Raw genomic sequence first — 21,998 nt, 5'->3', positions numbered from 1 at the left:
CAGGTTTTCATAAGCTATTTACGGTCTCCTTTCTTCCAAAGTACTTTGGATTAACTCCTTTGCATCCTTTGCGACGTCCTCCAGTCCGTCTCCCGGAATCCACCTCCTGACTGCAACGCCTTCCCGGTCGTGTTCTAGTCTTCTCCAAACGATCCAAAAGCCCTTACTTGACTTGATAATCCGTACTTTGACGTCCGCCGAAGTTTGTGCAGAGCTTATCACATTTGCCACTTGCGTGTGAACATGCGTGAGATCCTCCATCGTCCAATCTGACGACGGCGTAGAAAAACCCTGGGTCTCAAGATGCGGTGTAGTGGGTATAGATGTCTTTATCTCCAGTGTGTCGGGATCCCATAACAGAAAATCGAATTCTGAAGATTTTCGTGGCCCCGTATCAGTAGGTGTACTGGGTCGTCCCACGACTGCAGCAACGTTTTCCAATTCGCCGGCTATCCGGCGATAAAACTCGACAGATGACAGGTGAGAGCATGTTGGCTCCACGAGAATCAAGAATGTCAGAAGACCAGTCATGTACACGATAACACGTACTTGACGTGGAGAGGCCCCGCTTCCCTCTGTAGCACCATCCATCTGTAAATCAGGCTCTATGAAGAGGCTCTGAGACGTTATCTTCGGAAGGGATGTAGAAAGTGGTGACTCATCACCAGCTAGACCGATTAACCACCTTTTGTTAGAAATGTCTGCATTTGTCTGGCTTGTATCACTGGAAACAACCCCGGGCGCGCGAATTGCACTCGGCTTTCCCCATGGCAGAGTCGGAAGGGACAAGGAGGACAGCGACCATGAGCTGTCAGCCTTATGAGACTTTTTGTTTGTGTTGGAGAGCCCATTCTCGGAATTTGCAGTATCGGAACACGACGGGAGCTGGTGTTTTGCAACATCGAGATGCAAGTATTCGAGATACTGCACTAGATTTCGAACATACGCACGTGAAAGTTGGCCACTATCTGCTGACAAGCATGTTCTCGAGCTTTTTGTGTCGTGCGGCGAACTCCTTCTTGCAACAACCGTGCCAATTATGTTCTCAGGATACTCATCTTGGAGTCTGTCTGTCATCAGGCGTAGCTCTGACAGAGTGTCTTTGTTTCGTGTTTCTTTATCGACAAGCATACCTATTCCATGCTTGTTAGCTTGTTATATCATGCAATGAGGAATTTCGTACCATTCCAAAGGGACATTGCTGCATGCCCGACGTAGCCGATGTCCCATTTCCAAACCCAACTTCCCCACCAATGATCCAGCATTCGTTTCAGACCCTCTCGGTTTTCAGATACAAGAAGGCTTGCAAGTGTGCCGTGCAAGAGCTTAAAGACCTGATATGCTCGATGTAGCTGCGCATTGAGGACATGCGAATTAGGCAGATCACGGTCATCATATGACACGGACTGGCCTGGCGTCTGGCTAGAAGACTTACTTGTTATTTTGGAGGATTGCGAGTGGTCTATACAAGCCAATATCCACCAGTCAGGCTCGACTTCAGTCAAGAGGACTGTGGATTTAACTGTGCGTATGGTAGATACGTTGTGCGTACCGGAGAAGGCCCTGCAAAGACAGGTGAGCACTATCCAGTATGGGAGTAGATGCTGCATGCCTTCCGAATGAATTGATACCCTGTACGAGACCCACGCGACGCAGCTGTTCATCAGTTGTCGACGGCGTCCGTGATGCGTAGAAAGCGACCTGATCGATAAGCGTATCCTCCGAATGCGAAAGTGTCGGGTTGTATATTGCGAAGTAAGAGAGCCTGGACGGCACAACAGCTGGAGAGATCATGGGTATCGTGTTTAGTTGTGAAGGAGGTGCACAGACCGGTGTCGCCGCGGTTGCTGTTCATGATCGATGGGCTGTAGCCAAAACAGGTAATTCAGTACGACACTAACTTAGAATTCAGTCAAACCAGCTGTGAGAAGAAATTTTTCATTTTTTATTTGTTCCAATGTTTCCTGAACTCGCATCTGCGCACTGCACCATACGGGTTCATACATCCTCATGCCTTCAGCTGCCTTAGGTTCAAGGAAGTAAATGCTATACTTCAAACTCACTCCTTGACCTGTGAAACTCCCTTCATCATCGCCAAGCCTAATCTACTCTTGCTGGTCCTTCACTTCGCCTCCTTGGGCCCATCCTGCGTATGTCCTGCTGCAGGCGAAGTTACATGGGCTAGAGGCCCATGTGCTGACATGCCGGGCATTTGACCCGGTCTGTTAAGTGGGGAGTTGGATTGATGCACGGGCGGCATCCCACCAGCTCCTTGAGGACCATGTCGCATTTGACCCATATTGGGGTACATCATCGGCATCTGAGTCGGATAGCCATATGCTTGTCCAGGCATGACCGGCATTCCCAAAGCCATCGCCATCATGGCTTGCGGTTGTCCTTGGTGTCCCGGTGCCTGTCCGGGAGATTGGTGCATCATGAGTGGCGGAGCTCGTCCAGGACTGGGGTAGCCTTGACCGAGTTGGGGTCCTGGAACGTAACCTTGGCCGGCTGGTGGCCCGGGGTATTGACCGAAGCTTCCTGCTTGAGGACCACCGAACTGTGGTGGTGCTGCGTACCCCATAGTCATACCCTGGGGCCCAGGTGGACCTTGTGGCATGAAGCCAGGACGCATGGTGTAACCAAAACCTCCCTGAGGCCCACCAGGCCCGGGGTAGGCAACGCCCATAGGTTGCTGTGCGCCGTAGATGGCTTGCTGTGCAGGGATGTATTGCATTGGCTGTGGCGGCATATGAGGGCTTGCTCCCGGAATGCTTGCAGCACGGAACTGATCTTGTGAATCATCTTCGAAAGTCATCTGCATGGGCATCATTGCCTGAGGTGGTTGCTTCTCCTTCGGGAAAAGATCCTTGTAGCTCTTCGCATTCTCACTTGTGGGCCAAATGGGAGCAAATGTGAAGGGTGGTGGAATTGAAGCTGGCTTGTCACCCTCAGTCCGCTTGAAGGGGCCGAATGCGTCTTTAACCCTAGGTCTGTCGCCCACCCTTGGCTTCTTGTTGCCGAAGAATGCTGCGGGTTTGTCGTTCGTGATAGGCAGCGGTGCCACAAAGCTCCTGGAAGGGCTGGTCATTGTGCTGCTCATGATAGGACTAGTGGCTGCAATTGATGGCATAGATGCTTGAGGTGATAGTGGCGACCGAACAGATGAAGGAGGTGCAAGGCTGGGCACAAACGCACCTGCATTGGGGTTGGGCTTGAATTTGAACTCCGCAGCTTTCACGTTGAGCTTGGTAGTAGGCTTCGCGGCGGCCGCGGGAGTTGGCTTAGGAGACTCCGGTACTTCAGCCATGCTGACGGGAAGCGGTGTGGGGCTCGTGATTGGCGAGGGCGCCTGGTTGGCAGCCGCAGCTCGCCTGTCTTTCTCCTGACCAGCTCGAATGCGCTGTGACAAAGGTGCCTCCTCCGTAGCAGCAGTCTCGGAGCCCTTGACTTGCAAAGGGCTGGTTCCTCTAGCAGCTGCAACGGCAGCCACGACACTTGGGACCTTAAGTTCCTTCTTGACAGTAACACCTCCTTCGGACGTGGTTGCGGCCTGCGCCTTAGTCCTGATCTCTTCCTGTTTAGCTTTGTCTTTAGCCAAGATCGGGACAAGATCCTCCGGAACAGGTGTGCGGAGTTTGAACTGCTGAGAGAACTTCAAAAGATCCTGCAAACGCCCATCCTTTTCCTTCTTCATGAGTGCTTGCTTCTTCTGGTTGAGACGCTCACGCTCGCCGCTCACAAACTGCTTGAAAGATCCGATAACTTCAGCCTCAATCTTCCCATCCTTCGTAGCAGAAGTCTTTTCCTGGTCTTTAGCCACTTCCTTGTCAGTAGACTCGACGACAGGTGCCTGCACAATCTCGTTCTTCTCTTCTTCCTTGGCGGGTGTGGGCTTGACCATTTTCGCGCTGATAATCGCCGGATCGATCGGCTGTCCAGGTACTCCAGCACCTGTGGCGGTAGGCCCACGGAGCGCAGGCGGAGTGTATCTGTCTCCCTTCCCGCTTCTCATGCCCAATTCCTTCATCAATGCCTCTGCGCCTTGACTGTTACTCTGCGAAGCGGTACGCTGAGGAAGAGAGTCACGGATAACAGCACCGTACAGGTCCTCTTCATCCAGACCAGAGTCGTCAACAGCCAAACCACGTTCCTCCATCATATGGGCGCCGGAAACAGTGCTCTGTTCAATCTCCCTAGCAATCTTGGCTGCAGCGGCTTCACGTTGTTTGTACAAAGGATGATTCTTGTCGATCTTCGTGGTGTACAGCTCCTCGCGGAAGTCGCTTCGGACGCCAAAAAGCTTCTCATTAGTCGCGAATTGATCCCAGTTACCTCCAGGTGCCTTTGCAGTGGATTCCTCCAAAGTAAGACCAGCAAGTTCCGACGTGTCGGGCTCCCAACGGGTGAGCTCGCGCTCAGACCCAAGCGGAGTAGTCGAAGTAGGGCGCGCAGAGATGTCCGTGTCAATACGGAACCCTCCATTCTTACTCTCGGCGGCTACTTGTCCCAAGTCGATTTTGTCGGCTCTGATCTCAACCAAATCCTGAGGGAGAATGATGAGAGTATACTTAGCCTCGCTTTGCTCCTTCAGGGGTTCGTCTCCCATAGCGGCATGCGTCTGGCGGGCATTCTTCAGGACAACACCGAAATCACCCTCGGTCTTCGCGCTCAACAAGATACCAGAAAAGCGTGCTCCGCTGCGGATGGTAGCAGATACTTGAGTTCCCTGGACGTATGTTAGCATTATGTGATGAACTCAAGATATCGGCAACGTACCACAAGGTTAATGATCAAGAACAGAAGACGGTCGTGCATGTGCTTCTGAGGAGTGTCGGTTTCGCGAGGGCCGTCGGGTGCTCCAGTGGAAACAGAGCGTGACTGAGGGCCAATAGAAGGCGAACGGGTTGTGTTAGAGGCGGTGCCAGCGGGAGTGCCCGTTGCAACTTGAGCCCATGCTTTCTTCACGGCGGCAGGTCTACACAAGTGTCAGTGGTCGGCGCACGAACGAAATCGGCGTGTATGGCTGTCGCCTACCGTGATCCAGCAGAATTACCGCCGGTGGACTCGTGGCGCTGCGTGTTGGGCTTCGAGTCCGTGCGCGGGAGCCCAGGGTTGGTCGCGGTCGTAGCCATCGTGTGAGCTCTAAATAGACGGAGCTGATAGAGTTACGATTACCGAATGGCGGTAGCCAGCGGGGATGTCGAGGATGAAACGTCGACGGCCGAGAAACTCAACTCCTACGAATAGGACGAATGGTGTGTACCCGCAGCGGGGACTCTCGTCGCGCGCCAATGAGGGCCCCCTGCTCCACGGCTGTCCCGTGCTGTCATTACGCAGACCAGAGAAGCAAACCTCGGTGATAGTTTTCGGTATGAGCCTTGCAGAGCTCTGAATCTTTCTTCTTTTTCCGTCCATAGCATCTCATTGCCTGAGTGCCCACGTCCTCGCGGTTCACGTGCGCTGCACAGCGCTGCAGCCCCCAACCTTAATCCACACCTCTCCCGGATCACAATTCACCTGGTAGCTGTCCGTCTATGAGGCTTTGTTGCCGTCAGCTTTAACTTGAGGATGTCTAGGCCATTCAATCGCAGCGTTTCGTCTGGCTCGTCCGATCAGCGTCAGTTGCTTTCGTCCTCGACAGGTTCCGGATCAGCAGTGCCGTCTGATAGAGCTGTTCTCTCTTCAACGCCATCTTATTCGCAAACATACGTATCCAATGCGGTGTCATCGAATGTGCTATCTCGAGAAGGTACAGATCGGCGGCCTTCCACGGGATCGAATACTATGAACCGTGCTCCTTCTGCCATGAGCTCCTCGGGAAGCATGCGAAGGTCAAATCCCATAGAAGCCTCGGTGACTAAGCTTCTTGTTGAGACGAAGACGCTTCTGGAGACTTTAACTTCATGGTCACAAGGGATGGCTGGCGAAGGCGATGTCAGTGACGTCTACGTCAGACTAGGAAACGAGTTCAATATTGCGTGTGCTGCATTTACGCGGGCCAACATCGAGATGAATGACCTTCTACGTGTACCACAGGATCTCCGTATGGTCCTGGAAACGGCCTTAGCGGAAGATCCCACACCTGATACTCTCGAACGGTATTTGCCAAGAATAAGGGGTATCATTATTCAGTTGTTGCAGGGATTGAAGCGAAAGCAAGCAAGATATCGTGTGGCATCAGGCTCAGGTGTTTCGCAACCAAGCATTTCGAGGACACGAAGCGCACAAGAGTCTCGGAGTGGAACGAATTCTCCGCCTATTATGCCACTCCCGCCCCCACAGCCGGAGCCATTCGATGAACAACGTTTACCAAACCCTCGAAAACCACCAGTGCAACTTCCTGTCCAGCACGATTATTTCCCGGCAACTCCATCACCACCGCCGCCACCTCCCCCTCCACCATTGAAAGAACTGCCAGTCCCTACGCTTGGTGAACCGGTTCACCCCCTCCCGTCTTCCGATGAACCGTCGCTTCCCCTGCCTCGTCATCGAAATGCAGCAGGTAATGATCCGTTAGCCGCACTCCAAAACTCGGAAATGTTGGCGCGACGTGCGAGTAAGCGGTACTCTACGTATCACCTTAAGGGTGGTGCTGTCGCTGCGGCTGGTCCACGTATTGGGGGCCCGGGCGAGAGCCCTCCTGTACCTCAGCTCCCAAAGGATGCAGCTGCTTACAACCATGATAGAGTGAAGACCGGATTAGGGCTGGAAGTTCTGCCTATAGAGGAGGATCAAGCGGGTACACCACGGAGCCGGGATGCTCCCTCTTTACCATCGCCAACGTTTTCGAGGACCGACACGAGGACCGACACGACTTCAGCAGCGGCTGTATCGTCGGAAGCGTCTCTTGTCCCGGACACCGCAGTCCGGTGCATGCAAGTGTATCTCCAGCTAGGGCAATCCACGAAGAAGCACCAGTTATCGCCGGCTGACATGGAGGAACTGTCCATGTCTTCGCTTCGCCTCCTTTTCCTCGAAAAATTTGATTACAACCCCGCATCCAATACAGAGTTTCCTCATATATACATTGCGGATAAGGGGACGACGATTCGATACGAGCTCGAGAACATCGGCGACATCAAGGAAGGTGTTGTGTTGAGTTTGAACATTCACGAATTGGATGAGGTTAAAAAGCATATTGACGAAGGTTTGGCTGGCGTACTCAAAGAGTTTGCTGGCTTGCGAAAAGAGGTGGAAAAGTTGCGTGAGGCGAAGCAAGACACGCGGTTTGAACGGCCTACTCCTGCGACTCCATCCACGCAGAACTCCGTGCCGAGCGGTACTCCATCAGCCGGAGACAGCTCAGTCAATCCACAGGCGGCGAATGCTCAACTGAACATACTATCACAGTTACGGGCTGATCTTGGAGCAATTCGGCAAGTACACTCAACTTTTGTTCAGAAAACCCAATCAGATATGGAAAACATCAAAGACAAAGCCAAAGCGATCAGTAAAGTGGCTACCTCCACAGGTGCTGAACGCAAGTTTTTGGAAGAAGGAAAGGCAAAGATGGAGAAGCTATCTGATGAGTTGGTCAAGAACATGGAACAGGTCCAGGATCGGGCTGAAGATCTGAGAAATGATGTGTTGCACCGAAGGGTCAGGCCATCACAAGCCCAAGTCGATGCATTGAAAAAGGACTTTGCCAAGCGAGAGCAGGAACTGCGGACATTTGAAACTCATATCAAGACGGTTGCTGCTAGTTGGAAGAGCACTTGGGAGATGGAACTAAATCGTGTTGTTGCGGAGCAAGGTTTTCTCCGTCAGCAAGAGGCCCTTCTTCATGATCACAAGCTCGATGTTCAAGCAACGCGCGAAGTTGTCAATATTATCGATGCCTGTGTTGCTGCTTTTGCCAAACAAGCGTCACCGAAGCGTCCGGCATTCATCCACACCTCACCTACAAATAGCTTGAAGACTCGGGATGCACTCCTTACTGAGGTTCGTGCAAAACAGCCTGATCACGAAAGTCGCATTGATGCGATTGCACGCGCTGAGGCTGTCAGGCAGAAGGAGCTGGAGGCGAGGATCGGAGAGTTCGAAAAGGAGTTGGGTGATTTTGTTACGGAAGGCAAACTGAAGAAGACTGGTGGGGCTGATGAAGTTGAGAGGATGAGGGCCGCTAGGGATGAATTGGTGAGAAAGGCAGCTTTTACCAAGCAGGCCGCTGTGGACACCTCTGAGAAAGAATTCCAAAAGGAAGAAGAGCACGTCGAAGCGATTCGAGAGACACCTGAGAACGCCGAGAATCCTAGGAATGAAGACGATGATGAAGGCTCTGCGTCAAACGCCCCCTCAGCAGAAGCCGCTGTGACTGAGGAAACTCTTGTTATAGAGGAATCCTTGGAAGATGCACCCGGCGCTTTTCCCACAGAAGAGGCTTCTGCCACAGCTGCACTGAGTTCTGCCAAAGAATCCATTGAAGTTCCGGGGCCCTTAAATCGAACTATCACCGAAGATGGAGCAGGTGATGTTTTCATGACTCCGTCTACGGAATTGACTCCTGCTATTTCCGCAGATGCGACTTCGCATCCATCGATCTCAAACGTCAATGAGGTTGAAGGTCACGAAGCGCAAAATGGAATGACTGATGTTGAAGGTACGCAGTCAATCACAGAAATTGAGAACTCTGTTGAGAAAAGCGTGGAAGAAGAGGGTATGGAGATTCCTACCGTGCAAGTTGAGCAAGGTCAGGAAGACGATGATGATGAGGAGTTGCGCTAAATGGAATATCTACTAATCGTACCTATCTATTTTCTTCCCATTCAGACATTTAATCCCGGACCCGGGTATCATTCCCTAAACCTCCGCTTACTCGAACACCACCTTCCCATCTACTTTATCATACCAGGCGACTGCGTCCACATTGCGCTTGCCTTCCACTTTGACGCTTGTTAAAGTCGCAATGGAGTCATCAGCACATACTACCGCAGCAAACCTTTCCCCACCAGATGGTCCAACCACGATGAGAGTGCCAGGTTCAGCTTGTTTCAGCTCTTCTGGGAGATCTTCATCCTTGAACGAATGTCCGCTTTGACTAAAAGTCAGCAATACGCGCTTGTATTGGTCATTAACGTGGAGGGTAGTCCAAAGCTGCCCGGTAAAGGCCTTGTTCCATTGCATGACCTTCCGACCACTCCATTCTTTCCAGTTTACGCGCAGAGCGTCTTTCGCAACCTTCGGTGCATATATCTTTGGGTAGCTCGTTACGCTCGTAAGCGATGCGAGGGGGTTTCCATCCACCATTTCGCTTCCCCACCGCTTTCGCACAAAATCAACAAGCATGTTACCACTCTTCTCAGCCAACATGTTCTTTAGGTTCTCAAGGGTTGCGTCCTGTGGGATATCAACACGCTCCTGCTCTAGAATCCTGCCATTATCAAACTCCTTCGGATCCAGTGTTTGTATGGTCACGCCGGTATACACATCCCCATTCATCAAAGCATGGTGAATTGGTGCCGGCCCGCGATACATCGGTAGCAACGACGGGTGAATGTTGGTTCCTCCCCACCGTAGTTGAGCGAGGACTTCATTCGGAATCAAAAGGCCGAACGAAACGGCGATCGCGAGGTTAAATGATTGTGCGTCCGGTGTGAGTGGCATCGGCTCTTTGGCCCAGGCTTTTATGTCCCCGTCCTCCCTCTTTGGTATTTCATGAATCTTGACCCCTAGCTGTTGGGCCTCTACTTTCATGGGACACGGTGCAAGCCGCAGTCTGTGCCCTTTGGGCATATCACAACGAGTCACAACCTCCAGATTCTGGATGAGCTGTGGGTCTGATTTATGAAGATCATGTAACTTCTTGAAGACTTGTCCTGAGAAGTGGTCTGAGCCGAAGTATAGGATGTTCAAGGGCGGTCGAGATGGCGACGGTCGTGAGAGGAATGGTGAGGAGCTGTTTGATCTACCAAGCAGCTTCACAGGCAATTTGGGGACATGGCAGTACCGGTGCAGCTGGAGAGGCGTGTAGAGTCTCATCACTCTTGACGGATTCTCCTTCACTTTCCTTGTGAATTGCAACTTGGAATCTTCCGGTCGCGACGAATTCAACTTCGGGTTCGTCCCCGCCATGCAGAACGCAGGAGGCGCACAAACCCATTTGGGTAATTCCACATACGAGCAGTCGGAAAGCCTTACAGTTACGTATCTATTGAAGGAATCCGTTGGTATCATCTTGAAAACAAACCCATTTGACTGGCTAGTCTGTCTTGGCAGTATCCGTCCACAGTCTTCGTTCTCCATTGCCAGTCATCATCCGACATCATTCGTCAAGCAAGAATAGCTTCCGCAGACCGGCTTCTTTCTTTCCGTGGTATCGCTTGTGCTGGTTCTTCTTCATATTAACTGTCAGTAAATGCTGGATAAAGAGTGCACCACTCTTACCTTCAACCTCCTCCGGCTGTGTCTCGGGCATCTCAGCTGTCGGTGCCTTAGGAAGGCGCTCCACCTGATTGTACTGTCAGTGGGTGTACCAATATCAATGTCACCATTATCACCTTATCTAGATTTTCGGCAGCAGCAGCTTCCCGTTGTAGTTCTTTGAGTTCTTCCAGGACATCCTCCTCTTCTGCGTTTGTTATTCGGGTAGACAGTACCTCGTCAATTTCCTGCAGTCATCCGAAGTATTAGTATAGTACAACCGGAATATCGGAGGCCAGACAAACCTTCTGATATGCGATTGCGTCGGCGGTTTCGTCCATGAGCTTTTCCACGGCCTCTAGGTTCATCTCCTTGTGGATTTCCTTGAGCACCATGTTCCCTTGCTTCAGTCCATACAGCACGTCCTTCTCGACCAACGCGAATTCAATCGAACTTGTCTAGGCCACGGGTTAGTCTTGGTGGAATCATCACGGCGTGTATGCTGTACCAATTGTTCTAAGGTCTCCAGCTGCGCATCCGTCTTGACTAGTAACTGCTCCTGATACTTCCTCTGCCTTAGGGCAAGTAACGCTCTTCTTTTATCGCCTTTAAGAAGACATTCCTTGGCAATGGCTCGTTCCCGATCGAGTACGACTTGTATTCGCTTCTGGTACTGCTTAAGTTTGTCCCGCTGCAGTTTCATATCGAGAATCGCACGATCCTGTGGAGTGACCCGCCGTGCCGAAGACGTGTTGCCCATGGCTGTGTGCTTATTATGAGATCGAGCTGAAGGTGAATGAACGGTCTGACGTTTGAGCTGATCCTTGGTGACTGTTGTCTCGGGGGTTAAGGTTGTGGCGGTGTCTGCGCGGTTCAGCACTGTCGCCCAAAAATGTTGCCGTGTTGCGTCCTGGGACAAAACAAACCTCCAAAAAACAGAGACGGGCATCATGCCGCAAAAGTCGAAAAACATCAACAGACCCGCTGCGAAGGGCTCAATCTCCAGTGCACTCGAAGCAAAGGTCGCATCTCACATCCGGAAACTCGAAACTGCCGCCGATGCATCATCGCCTCCGTTAACCGTTACTTACATCTACAACCAGATCCAAGCTGTGGATCCGGGTCTGAGACGTAATACAAAGTTGGCACTGGAGCGGATCATTGAGAAGGTGCTGCCAATTGTGAGGGAGGAGTTTGCGCAGGATGACGAGGAGGACCGGGATGAGATTGACAGCGAGTTTGAAGGATTGGACGACAGCAGGTTGATTGACTACAAGGGTACGAACTCGATGAACAAATCTGTTACCTCGTTGTGGGGTATTCCGCCAGCGCCCGCTATCAAGACACCGATATCGAGACAAGCTTCGGTCGATCCGGAGGCAAACCCCGAGGTTGTTGACCTTACGATACCCGATGCTCCATCAACCACACCTGCTCCTGAAGCGGCCTCAGCAGCACCTGCCAAGTCGGCAAAGAGGAAGGAGAGGCCGAGTGCACGTGAGCCTGGAAGTTCTGCCAAGCGTCAGAAGGGTATGTGTATCTCCCATCCGCAAGATAAACGTCGTGACTAACCGGGTTTGTTAGTAGATCAAGACCGTGCCGCACCAACAAATGTTTCCTTGTCCGATCTCGGCGGTGTCGATGACTGCGTAAACGAGCTCCTCGAGCTAATTGCCATGCCCTTAACTCATCCCGAAGTCTACGTGCACACCGGTATCCAACCACCCCGCGGTGTCCTCCTGCACGGCCCACCAGGTTGTGGTAAAACTCTCCTCGCCAACGCCATCGCCGGTGAACTCGGCGTTCCCTTCATCAATATGTCAGCAGTCGAGGTCGTATCAGGTATGTCCGGCGAATCCGAAAAGAAGCTACGAGATGTTTTTGAGGAGGCGAAAGCTCTGGCGCCGTGCATCATGTTTTTGGATGAGATTGATGCGATTACGCCAAAGAGGGAGAATGCGCAGAGGGAGATGGAGAAGAGGATCGTGACACAGTTGTTGACGTGTATGGATTCGTTGAGCTTCGAAGCAACGGGACACAAGCCTGTCTTGATTATTGGAGCAACGAACCGCCCGGATTCGCTGGATCCAGCTCTTCGTCGTGCCGGTCGCTTCGATCGCGAGATTCAACTGTCCGTACCGGACGAGGTCGGTCGCGAGAAGATCTTGAAGGTGATGAGCAGGAAGTTGCGTCTTGACGGTGATTTTGACTATAAGGCGTTGGCTCGTATGACCCCTGGTTTTGTTGGTGCGGATTTGAGGGCGTTGACTGGTGCTGCTGGTGTTGTTGCTATCAAGAGGATTTTCAAGGAGCTGAGTGAGAAGCCGGAAGACGAGCAGGATAAGGTTCAGGAAGTACTGGAGGAGGCTGGCTATGTTGGTAATAATGATGTTGAGATGACTGAGGACGTCATGGAGGTAGATGGTGAGATTGCTGCGGAGGCAGCGGCTGAAGAGCAAGTTCCTTCCACCGAAGAAACCCCAGCGTCAGCGCAAACCGAAGTACGCGACCCTCAAGCGGATGCCAAAGCTAAGGCTTTGAAGACGTTGAACACCATCCACAGCTTCCTCTCATCTCACCCAAAAACCTTGACCCCCGCCGAACTTGAACCGTTGGCTATCACTCTGCAAGATTTCCTTATTGCACTACCCAAAATCCAGCCATCATCGAAGCGTGAAGGTTTTGCTACAGTGCCGGACGTTACATGGGCGGATGTCGGTGCTTTGGAAGGTACACGCATTGAGTTACAGATGGCGATTGTGCAGCCTATCAAGCGACCTGAGCTGTACGAAAGTGTCGGTATTACCGCGCCAGCAGGTGTGCTCCTCTGGGGACCTCCGGGGTGTGGTAAGACGTTGCTTGCTAAGGCTGTTGCAAATGAGTCTAGAGCAAACTTCATCTCCGTCAGAGGACCGGAGTTGCTGAACAAATACGTGGGAGAGTCTGAGAGGAGTGTGAGGCAGGTGTTTATGCGTGCGCGTGCGTCGAGTCCTTGTGTTATCTTCTTTGATGAACTCGACGCTCTTGTTCCCAGGCGTGATGATTCCTTGAGTGAGAGCAGTGCTCGTGTGGTGAACACCCTCTTGACAGAGCTCGACGGGTTGAACGACAGAAAGGGGGTTTTCGTCATTGCTGCTACGAACAGACCTGATATCATTGATCCGGCTATGATGAGACCTGGTCGTTTGGATAAGCCCTTGTTTGTGGAGCTCCCCACGCCTGGAGAGCGTGCGGAGATTCTGAAGACGCTCACAAAGAAGACGCCGATAGCACCAGAGGTTGATCTCGTTGCGATCTCCAATGACCCTAGAGCCGAGAACTTCTCTGGTGCTGACTTGGCATCGCTGGTAAGAGAAGCCGCTGTTGGTGCTCTACGGAATACTGTCTTGACCGACCTTCAGTCCATGGAGGTTTCCGAGGACCCACTGGTCGCCAGTGCTGCCAGGCAGGTGGAGGGTCTCCAGATGCAGAAGAAGCAGATTCAAGTTACGCAGAAGGATTTTGAGAATGCGTTTAGGAATGTTAGACCTAGTGTGAGTTCTAAGGAGAGGCAGAAGTATGAGACGCTGGCGAGGAAGTGGGGCAAGCCGAAGAGCGGAACAGGCGAGCAGTAAAGCAGCAAAGCAGTACAGAAAGTATATTCCAATCAAGAAACATTTCGGAGATCACCCACCGACTTCAAGCTCCGGTTTCTTCCTTCATGCGCTCGTCTGCAATTGCGAGTGGGCGCGCGCCACCCGGACGGTCAGACTGGAATGTTTCGTAAAATCCAGAGACCTGCTCTCCAAGGACCAACCGTTCCCGTACTCCGAATCCGCCCGTGTACCGCGTCGCCACAAGGGACATTGACAGTCTTTATAACCAGATCAACTGCTATCGTAATCCTACGCTCGGTCTTGCCACTTTCTCTCCGACTTTACATCACCGCCTCCTCCATCATCGGTCGGCTACACCTATCGTCTATACTCTAATCTCTATCGAACAACGATAATCGACAATGAAGATTTTTGAGAATACCTGTGTGTTTGATCACCCATGGAATATGGTTCGTTACATTTTTCCGGCCACCCGGGATCCAATACTGACCGTTTGCCCTACAGGTCTCTGCTGCCAATTGGCGAAAGTATCCCAACGAGTTCTCGTCGCACGTCATCTCTGTCGACACACTCCGCCGTGAGGTTGACCCTTCCACTGGTGTCCTCCGCTCTGAGCGCATTATCGCCTGCAAGCAGTCCGCTCCTCGATGGATTCTGCGACTGATTGGTGGCGATGAGATTAGCTTCGTTCGTGAAGTTTCCGAGGTGGATCCGAAGAGCCAGACTGTTGTTATGCGCTCTGTCAACCTTACATTTGCGAATATCTTGAGCGTTCAGGAGACCGTCAAGTACCATCCCGACCCTGAATCGCCAGCCAAGACGATCTTCGAGCAGAACGCCAACATCAGTGCATACGGACCTTTGCAGCGCCTGGAGAACTTTACCGTGGACAGGTTCTCTCAGAATGCTACAAAAGGAAGGAAGGGTTTCGAGGAGGTGTTGGAGAAGGTCAGCCAGATGCACTTCTGGAAGGACGAGGGCAAAAGGCAGGCGCAAGCGGCGTTTGCATCGGCTTAGACTGTGAAGAAAAGCAGGACGGTGTGATACATGGGTTCAGTTTTGTGGATGGACGATATTCCTGTTTGTTATTGGGTTCTCATTGGCGTTCTTGTCTTCCAGCGTTGGCGTTCATCGGTATACCTTCTTCTGTCGATTAGGTACCTTCCGTGACGATGTTACGGCCGGTTCAAAAGTCTCTTTGTTCTGTTTTCTGTTAGCTATTCTTACTTATAACATCGTACTCGATCCTATATCCTTCTTGCCGTATTTCGGTTTCTGGCTGGCGTGAGGTACCGTATACTCCATGGGATCCGCCCGGGAAACCAATACGCCAAACCTTTATTTCAACCGCTGCGAAATCCTTCGCGAACTTCATCGCGATCGTGGTATGCGTCTATGATCTGCTGAAACGGTCAAAAGTAAACTCGAGAAAGCGACCTATTCTTCGTCCTCCGGCCTGCTAATCGACGCGGATCTTCTATCTTCGATCCAGCAGCTCGATCTATTACGCAGCATCCGGGCGCGGTCAAAAAGTGACTGAGCCGTGAGTTTCTGTCTATATTACAGTATGTCTACACCATCCTCGAATCCGGGACATCCTTCTATGTCCTCTTCGCCTACCGATGATCCGCCGCGGAGGTCGAAGGACTTGGGACCAGTCCTGTCGAACCCTCCATTGCCCGGTTCTCATGGACCGGTCGCCGATTTCGCATTACAATACCGGACATCGATATCGGCTTGCGGGGCTTCGATAATCAGCACAGTTGTGGGCTTCCCGCTGGACACGGTCAAGACTCGGATGCAGACGTACAAGTATGATTCTGTATGGGACTGTTTTGCGAAGACGCGAAAAACGGAGGGAATCAATGGGTTCTTTCGCGGTGTGGCGGTACCGCTATTCTCGGTTACGATCGTACGAACTATATCGTTCTCCACATACGAAAAGTGCAAGAACTTTTATGCGACATTACTTCGACCAATATCCGCGTCGTCGGCCGCGATACCTGATATGTCTCCGGTGGAACGAACGTTTGTGTACGGTCTTTCTGGTATGACGGCGGGTGCAGCGACCACGTTCATTGCTTGTCCGTTCGAGTTGACGAAGCTGAGTACGCAGATTGAAAAGTTGATGGCACAGTCGCGGCTTACGGCAACAAGCGGTACGGCATCGCCTGGGTCAACCTCACCAGTAGCAGGATCAATCACGACAGAAACGCTCAAACCCAAGGGATCTATCCAGTCTGCACGAGATATAGTCCGAGCCCGCGGTTTCATGGGCCTGTACTCTGGATTCAAATACCACCTTGCACGAGACGCGATCGGTACAGGACTGTACTTTACGGTCTACGAAACCGTCAAAGGCGCATTGACAAAGGCGGGCGGTGAGGCCACGACGCTGACGTATGCCATTTCCGGTGGTTTGTGTGGTGCTCTGAGTTGGTGCTTGGTGTTCCCTGTGGACACGATCAAATCGGTGCGTCAGCGAGATGCTCTGCGAGAAGCATTTGGTGGTGAAGTTGGGAAAACGCCCTTGAAATTTAACTTGAGACGGATGTATCGGGGTGTTTCGGCGAGTATGTTTCGTTCGTGTATTGTGACTGCTATTAACTTTACAGTGAGTTTCTCTTACCCTTTGCACGATATGAAGATGCTAACCTTCGCGATAGGTATATGAAGAATTGAAAAAGATGATCGGAGTTGGAGCACCGGAGGAGGAGGATGAGAGTGCATAGGAGAAAGCATTGGGGATGCCATTATTTAAGCATCGAAGGGACATTTGTATGAGTAAGAACAATCTAGAGGTTGCGAAGGCATGAGAATTCGCATGGGAATGAGACAGTTACGATTAATGTTTGCAAGAGAAGGAACAGTTGTTCAAAGTCAACAGAGACTCCATTCAATTACCAAACGCGGAAAGACAGCCCTCCAAACGGGAGTTAGCAGCTGAAATAAACGAAGAAACCATCAAGAAAACACCCCATGAATGCATATGCCCAACCCGAAGCCCTATATTTACAAGGAAAGAAGAAGGTAAAGACTCTTCATCATCAAGCCAAGAGGGCGGCGAAGCCAAAGACGGCAGCGCCGACCGTGGTAAACACGCCAAAGGTAGAGAGCTCGAGGCCAGTAGCTCCCGAGTTGATGGCGAGCGCAGTGGCCGAACTCATGATGGACGAGACGTGAGAGGAGACAGAGTGTGCGACCGAAGAGGCATAACTGCTGACGGCCGAAGCCGAAGACACGAGAGACTCAGAGGCGGCGGAAGCAGACGCGGAGGAGGCGGAAGACTCATCGACGGTTGACGAAACTCCACTGACGAGAACGACGCTGGTAGCAACCGGCGTAGCAGTCATGGTAGAGGAGAAGTCGGTGATGGTCGAAACCGCTGAGACCTCGGCGTGAGCAACCGCGGAAGCCCTGGCCGCAGACACGGAGGCTGCTGACTGGGAGGCAACAGCTTCAGAGATCAACGAACGCTGACTCGCGTCGGCGGCGGACTGGGATGACAAGTTAGCATGATGTCAACGACGAAGGAAGGGAAGAGGAAGGAGCATACCGCAGCACTTGCGACAGAGGCAGCAGCAACAGAGGCCACCGAGATGTAAGACTGAGCCGAAGGACCCATGCTAGCAACGGCAGCGGCATTGGCAGCCGCCAAAGACGATTGAGCAGCAGCAGCGTTGCAAAGCTGGTCAGCCTGAGCTTGAGAAGCTGAGGCAGTAGGGTCATCTGGACAGTTGGAGGTGTAACAAGCAGCCTGGGCGCGGTAGACCGAGCACAAGCAGTTGTAGTCAGAGCTGCTACAGCTGTCGACAGAGTTGCTGGCGAGACAGCTGTCCAAGGCGGATTGGTTGGCACAGGCGGTAGAAGTGGAGCTGGCCTGGGGGGCGGCGACGACGAGAGTCGAGGAGAGGGCGAGGAGGGTGAAGCAAACCTTGAAGATAGCCATTGTAGACGAAGTTTTGATGATGGAGTAGTTTAGTAAATTAACTGATTACTTGGCTGTTCGGCGTTGGCAGAAAAGCGAGTGAGGTAAAATAAGCGATACCTGTCAAGCCATGTCAGTCAGCTCGAGGAAGAGCTCCCATGGAATGGTTGACCTTTGAGATAATGATGTGGGATGGGAGACGTTGTCGGAGGGGGAAAGCCCACCATTTTATAGGCGAGGCGGGGTTGTTGTAGGGGGTGTGAACTTCTCCTTTCTCCTTGTCGATGGCTTCAGGTGACGTGTACCGTTCCATCTAGATGACGATTGCGTAAGCTTGTCGAGTGCCCAGGTGATGGTTGGACCTCTTTTCTTCGATGTTTGGTGGAGTGTGGTTCGCGCGTGGGATCACATACGATACAAAGAGGAGGAGAGAGAGGCTCGAGTGTCCCCAGGCTGACTGAAGGAGTAACGATGAGAAGGCAGCTCCTGAACTCCTGAATCTCGAAGGGACCTTGTATAGCAGTCAGGAGGCCGTACATCAATGGGAACCATTCACATCAAGCATCATCAACATGCCCAAAGCCGCGAAGAAGAAGCATTCACGGTCTGCCGGTGGAGAGGGTAAGGATAAGGAGCGCAGGAAAGAGAAAGCTGAAGCGGCCATTGCCCTGAAGAAGACCGCATACATCCCCAAGGCGTGAGTCTCACCGCCTCTCTCTTACCGCCAGCTTTCGAATCGATATGTTGTAGGAACCTCGATCCCGAATTGCATGCGCTTTTGTCAACTTTATCAGGTAGGAACGCTGTGGCTTCATTACGAACGACACTGACCGTGGGTAGACCACCTCCTTCCCCTCCCCAACGCTCTCGCGACTCGGGTGAATGCAGACTTGGACCGCCGCCTCGACGTTCACCTCGGAAAACTCAATACCATTCGCTCGTTTGACGATGATTTCAAGTATGTCAAACCGTCGTTATTCTGTTCGAAGCTGACACGATATACCAGCAAAACATTTAGGGCAGAGATAATCGCCTTGGAGAAAGCCAGCAAGATTGACACGTCCGGCCTCGAGGCTGCCATTGAGGAGTTTACGGTTTGTCTCCTGTTTGTGATACGAGAACGAAAGTTCTGATTATTGCTTGACAGTCTACTATGCAAACTCTCACACGTCACCACGCTGCCCTCAAGGCCAAGATTGCCGAATCGCTCGAGTGTGATGCAACTGCGGCCGACGATTTGGCAACATTCAAGGAGGAGGTGTGTTGCCCTATCCGACGCGATACGATGTGGGCTGATGTTATTATGGTTGTAGGTAACCCCTATCGTAGAAGAAGCCCAGAAATGCGGGAAGAGTGCAGTCGAGAAGATGCGGGTCGGCATGAAGGTGAGAAATTCATACGAGATGACTTATGACTATACTAACGATGAAACAGTCTTGCGATGAAGCCGATGAAGGAGCAAGGAGGAAGCTGGTGGGTATGACGTTTTAGACGACCGTGGCGAGGAGTATGTGAACCATCTGAATATGATTGATCGAGAATATTATGGCTGCCTAGGCCACGTCCAGTTGGAGCAGCTGAAGGTGACTTACTGTAGTTATACCTTATATACCACTACATCACACGAACGCTTCTTGAACAGTGATTGCTATCTACAAGACAAAAGCACTGTAATTCCCACGGCATTTTGCGTCCACATACAGATATGTCAATTGTTTTGCGAATGAACAACATGCCCTTATAGCACAGTGGTAGTGCGTTGCACTTGTAATGCAAAGGTCCATCGTTCGATCCGGTGTGGGGGCGCGTTTTTCCCCTTTTGTCTCGTCGCTCCAAACGCGTCGTCTCTGCACCATCTCAGCTTCAGCAAAGCTGTATCCTGTTATCGAACGGCTGTGAGCCGTGTGCTGATGAGGCATGACTGCTGGGGAAAGCTTTGTTCATGGCCAGTTTGTGCACCTCGAAGAAGTCAGCTGGTGAAAACCGATATGTGTATGATATTTCTCAAAGAAAACAGGCCTAGGGAATGAAAGGAATACAGTACGCCGTCTAACAAAAACCAAGCAACGCTTTTAGCAACACGCTTCCACACCGATATATCTCCTGCCATTGCAGAACTCTGTTCCGCCAGGCATCAATGAATGCATTCACAACGACTACCACCCCGTAAGATCACGCGCATACACCTCTGAGTGTTTAGTAGAAGATTCTCAGAGCAAAGTTGGTGATGACGGCAGCTGAACGTTGGGTTAGCAACAGCATACAGCAGTACACGGCCGACAAACTCACCAAGCAAGCATCCACACAACACAGTAGGACCAACACGGTCATCATAGGGACCAGCACCCCTCTTTCTGATCGCCGCAGCTCTCCAGTGATAGGTAACAAGTGCATACACCATAGTGGCCAAAGCGACGAGAGTGAAGAGACCAGCACTGATTCTTCCGACTTTATCACCGAAGTTGAGGAGACCGATTGCGAGGCCGCCGAGGACGATGGTAAAGTTCAACCATGAGAGAAAGGTACGCTCGTTTGCGAAAAAGACCTTTGGCTCGACGCGGACGGGAAGAGCGATACGCTTGCCAGGAGCGGCTTGGAGGAGAGGCTGTTGGAGATTAGCATACAGCCTGGTGAAAGGGAGACAGGGCGACTCACAGCTGACGACATGGTGTAGATGGCAAGATTTCGCGATTTCCTTCAGACGGTTCTTATTAAGGTTGATAAATGGCTCATCGCCATGCAGCGGCAATACCACAGAGGCGCGAACACTAGCGACTCAGCCGGGAAGCCTCACCTTCTAACCAAGTACAAGACAACGAACAATATGACAGCCAGTGCAGTATGTGGATGAATGCTCTTGCTGTTAATCAATTGCTAATGGACAGGGTAGCCAGTATCAATTGACACGTTGAAGCAGTCTGCTTCATCTGCCTGCGCAAAGGCGCTGTCCGGCGTGCTGTCCTATGACCACACGCAGACATCCACCTGGTCATCAGATATCATCAACACCCTATTGTCTGATCTGCATGGTCACTTCGGATCATCATACAAGCTCGTAGTGAATTCAATTGTGCTGCAAACTTCAGAAGCTGGACCTCAGCAGGGATTGAATGTCGCACATGGAGCATTTTGGGACAACACCAAGGATGGACTGTGGACGTATGATTACAACGAGGTCAAGGGTGTACGGGTAGTAGTGACAGTGACATGGACTGCTGTGTAATTGGCGTGTAAGATGATCGTGTTGGTATCTTGAAAAGCAGCATATACCCCTTGGAGGAGGCAAGTCTACACCAACTTTTGCTTCTGGAAGAACCCACGCAAGTGCATCAACTGCCAAGCACCTGTAGCACTCAATACAATGATCTGGGCGACGGTCCAACGTGCGATGTGAGCATTCACGCTTTCCGAGAGATCACGGAACTCGGCTTCGCGTTCCTGTACATGTACACTGTCAGCAATGCTCCTCGAAATGTCACGTAGTACTCGTACCCTCTGGAAGACCTGCTCCCTTCGGACATCGTTGACACGGTTCTTCAACTCCCTGACACGACCGGCAATGCCCTCGAGGTGCTCCTTGCCCTTCTTCTCCAATTCACCAGTCTCGCCCAACGCCAAATCCAAGTGAAGCCTGACCTTCGAGCTGGAGAACCATCCACCGGTCTTGCGAGTAGATACACAGATCTTGTGAGCCGATGAAGAGGCGGCGGTGAAGGTGAAGGATGAACCCATCGAGTGCTGGGACACGATACGGTGGGGGTTGGCGTCATTGGGACCGAGTTCGTCGACGGTCAGGGAGAGCCCGAGGTCAGAGGGGGTTGCCCAAGAGTTGGTCTGCTCTATCAACTCTTCTACACGGTATTTCCCTGTTGACAATGTTAGGATACGCCTTTAGCTGTTGTAGAAGAGAAAACATACCGACGACAATCGTGTCTTTTGGCAGGTCCTCGAAGAAGCACTTTTGCTCATTGCCAGTAAGGTAGAAGTAAAGTGCCTGGGTATAGGAGACCAATGATAGAAAGGCCACTACGGTCAAAAGAAACCCTCGCATCCTGTCCTCTGATTGCAATTGTTGCCGTTGATTTCCCTCGTTCGAATTGCGGACGCGAACTGAC

The 21,998-nt window shown here is 51.8% G+C and overlaps 14 protein-coding genes and 1 non-coding gene across 15 annotated transcripts; 8 read left to right on the top strand and 7 right to left on the bottom strand.

Annotated features, from left to right (window-relative positions):
* Positions 1–18: 18 nt before the first annotated feature.
* Positions 19–1,835, bottom strand: SAICODRAFT_70446 (uncharacterized protein; the record flags this gene model as incomplete). Its single annotated transcript, XM_019170572.1, has 3 exons — positions 1,613–1,835; positions 1,184–1,563; positions 19–1,133 (listed from the first exon to the last, which is right to left on the bottom strand). Exons 1-3 carry the CDS (start codon positions 1,792–1,794, stop codon positions 19–21), a joined length of 1,677 nt encoding a protein of 558 aa, XP_019025345.1. The 5' UTR covers positions 1,795–1,835.
* A 287-nt stretch (positions 1,836–2,122) lies between these two features.
* Positions 2,123–5,132, bottom strand: SAICODRAFT_6514 (uncharacterized protein; the record flags this gene model as incomplete). The annotated part of the gene is made up of 3 exons (XM_019170125.1): positions 2,123–4,726; positions 4,777–4,975; positions 5,035–5,132. The coding sequence occupies 3 exons, from the start codon at positions 5,130–5,132 to the stop codon at positions 2,123–2,125; spliced, it is 2,901 nt and encodes a 966-aa protein (XP_019025344.1).
* A 691-nt stretch (positions 5,133–5,823) lies between these two features.
* Positions 5,824–6,159, top strand: SAICODRAFT_54989 (uncharacterized protein; the record flags this gene model as incomplete). Its single annotated transcript, XM_019169337.1, has 1 exon — positions 5,824–6,159. A coding segment is annotated over one exon (336 nt), but the record flags the coding sequence as incomplete, so codon positions are not given.
* A 1,549-nt stretch (positions 6,160–7,708) lies between these two features.
* On the top strand, positions 7,709–8,938 carry SAICODRAFT_29750 (AIP3-domain-containing protein). The gene has a single exon (XM_019167489.1). It carries the CDS (start codon positions 7,723–7,725, stop codon positions 8,722–8,724), a length of 1,002 nt encoding a protein of 333 aa, XP_019025342.1. The 5' UTR covers positions 7,709–7,722; the 3' UTR covers positions 8,725–8,938.
* SAICODRAFT_216095 (Formyltransferase) lies at positions 8,768–10,442 on the bottom strand. Its single transcript, XM_019166444.1, has 2 exons — positions 10,384–10,442; positions 8,768–10,333 (listed from the first exon to the last, which is right to left on the bottom strand). The coding sequence occupies exon 2, from the start codon at positions 10,240–10,242 to the stop codon at positions 8,812–8,814; it is 1,431 nt and encodes a 476-aa protein (XP_019025341.1). The 5' UTR covers positions 10,243–10,333; positions 10,384–10,442; the 3' UTR covers positions 8,768–8,811.
* Positions 10,269–11,157, bottom strand: SAICODRAFT_64966 (uncharacterized protein; the record flags this gene model as incomplete). The annotated part of the gene is made up of 5 exons (XM_019170114.1): positions 10,868–11,157; positions 10,665–10,817; positions 10,497–10,607; positions 10,384–10,447; positions 10,269–10,303 (listed from the first exon to the last, which is right to left on the bottom strand). The coding sequence occupies exons 1-5, from the start codon at positions 11,117–11,119 to the stop codon at positions 10,269–10,271; spliced, it is 615 nt and encodes a 204-aa protein (XP_019025340.1). The 5' UTR covers positions 11,120–11,157.
* Positions 11,158–11,309: 152 nt separating this feature from the next.
* SAICODRAFT_70442 (AAA-domain-containing protein) lies at positions 11,310–14,024 on the top strand (the record flags this gene model as incomplete). Its single annotated transcript, XM_019170571.1, has 2 exons — positions 11,310–11,889; positions 11,944–14,024. The coding sequence occupies 2 exons, from the start codon at positions 11,310–11,312 to the stop codon at positions 13,971–13,973; spliced, it is 2,610 nt and encodes an 869-aa protein (XP_019025339.1). The 3' UTR covers positions 13,974–14,024.
* A 332-nt stretch (positions 14,025–14,356) lies between these two features.
* Positions 14,357–15,185, top strand: SAICODRAFT_18294 (MSF1-domain-containing protein; the record flags this gene model as incomplete). The annotated part of the gene is made up of 2 exons (XM_019165932.1): positions 14,357–14,404; positions 14,460–15,185. 2 exons carry the CDS (start codon positions 14,357–14,359, stop codon positions 14,970–14,972), a joined length of 561 nt encoding a protein of 186 aa, XP_019025338.1. The 3' UTR covers positions 14,973–15,185.
* Positions 15,186–15,558: 373 nt separating this feature from the next.
* SAICODRAFT_34372 (mitochondrial carrier) lies at positions 15,559–16,687 on the top strand (the record flags this gene model as incomplete). Its single annotated transcript, XM_019168354.1, has 2 exons — positions 15,559–16,569; positions 16,622–16,687. 2 exons carry the CDS (start codon positions 15,559–15,561, stop codon positions 16,685–16,687), a joined length of 1,077 nt encoding a protein of 358 aa, XP_019025337.1.
* Positions 16,688–17,002: 315 nt separating this feature from the next.
* Positions 17,003–17,904, bottom strand: SAICODRAFT_6507 (uncharacterized protein; the record flags this gene model as incomplete). Its single annotated transcript, XM_019170120.1, has 2 exons — positions 17,003–17,452; positions 17,512–17,904. The coding sequence occupies 2 exons, from the start codon at positions 17,902–17,904 to the stop codon at positions 17,003–17,005; spliced, it is 843 nt and encodes a 280-aa protein (XP_019025336.1).
* Positions 17,905–18,455: 551 nt separating this feature from the next.
* SAICODRAFT_24516 (uncharacterized protein) lies at positions 18,456–19,374 on the top strand (the record flags this gene model as incomplete). Its single annotated transcript, XM_019166784.1, has 7 exons — positions 18,456–18,580; positions 18,634–18,677; positions 18,724–18,841; positions 18,890–18,977; positions 19,031–19,141; positions 19,197–19,268; positions 19,318–19,374. The coding sequence occupies 7 exons, from the start codon at positions 18,456–18,458 to the stop codon at positions 19,372–19,374; spliced, it is 615 nt and encodes a 204-aa protein (XP_019025335.1).
* A 243-nt stretch (positions 19,375–19,617) lies between these two features.
* Positions 19,618–19,689, top strand: SAICODRAFT_t50. Its single transcript has one exon. It is a non-coding gene; the product is annotated as a tRNA-Thr (tRNA).
* Positions 19,690–19,916: 227 nt separating this feature from the next.
* Positions 19,917–20,594, bottom strand: SAICODRAFT_90736 (uncharacterized protein). Its single transcript, XM_019171715.1, has 3 exons — positions 20,539–20,594; positions 20,173–20,488; positions 19,917–20,120 (listed from the first exon to the last, which is right to left on the bottom strand). Exons 1-3 carry the CDS (start codon positions 20,548–20,550, stop codon positions 20,080–20,082), a joined length of 369 nt encoding a protein of 122 aa, XP_019025334.1. The 5' UTR covers positions 20,551–20,594; the 3' UTR covers positions 19,917–20,079.
* Positions 20,595–20,707: 113 nt separating this feature from the next.
* On the top strand, positions 20,708–21,106 carry SAICODRAFT_6504 (uncharacterized protein; the record flags this gene model as incomplete). The annotated part of the gene is made up of 2 exons (XM_019170118.1): positions 20,708–20,722; positions 20,774–21,106. 2 exons carry the CDS (start codon positions 20,708–20,710, stop codon positions 21,104–21,106), a joined length of 348 nt encoding a protein of 115 aa, XP_019025333.1.
* SAICODRAFT_90732 (ERP1 protein precursor) lies at positions 21,035–21,969 on the bottom strand. The gene is made up of 3 exons (XM_019171714.1): positions 21,802–21,969; positions 21,376–21,749; positions 21,035–21,321 (listed from the first exon to the last, which is right to left on the bottom strand). The coding sequence occupies exons 1-3, from the start codon at positions 21,932–21,934 to the stop codon at positions 21,172–21,174; spliced, it is 657 nt and encodes a 218-aa protein (XP_019025332.1). The 5' UTR covers positions 21,935–21,969; the 3' UTR covers positions 21,035–21,171.
* Between the last annotated feature and the right edge of the window lie 29 nt (positions 21,970–21,998).

The sequence above is a fragment of the Saitoella complicata genome (assembly GCF_001661265.1).
Source record: "Saitoella complicata NRRL Y-17804 unplaced genomic scaffold SAICOscaffold_7, whole genome shotgun sequence".
Classification (NCBI taxonomy): Eukaryota; Fungi; Ascomycota; class Saitoellomycetes; order Saitoellales; family Saitoellaceae; genus Saitoella; species Saitoella complicata.
This window is presented reverse-complemented; position numbering and strand designations above follow the sequence as displayed.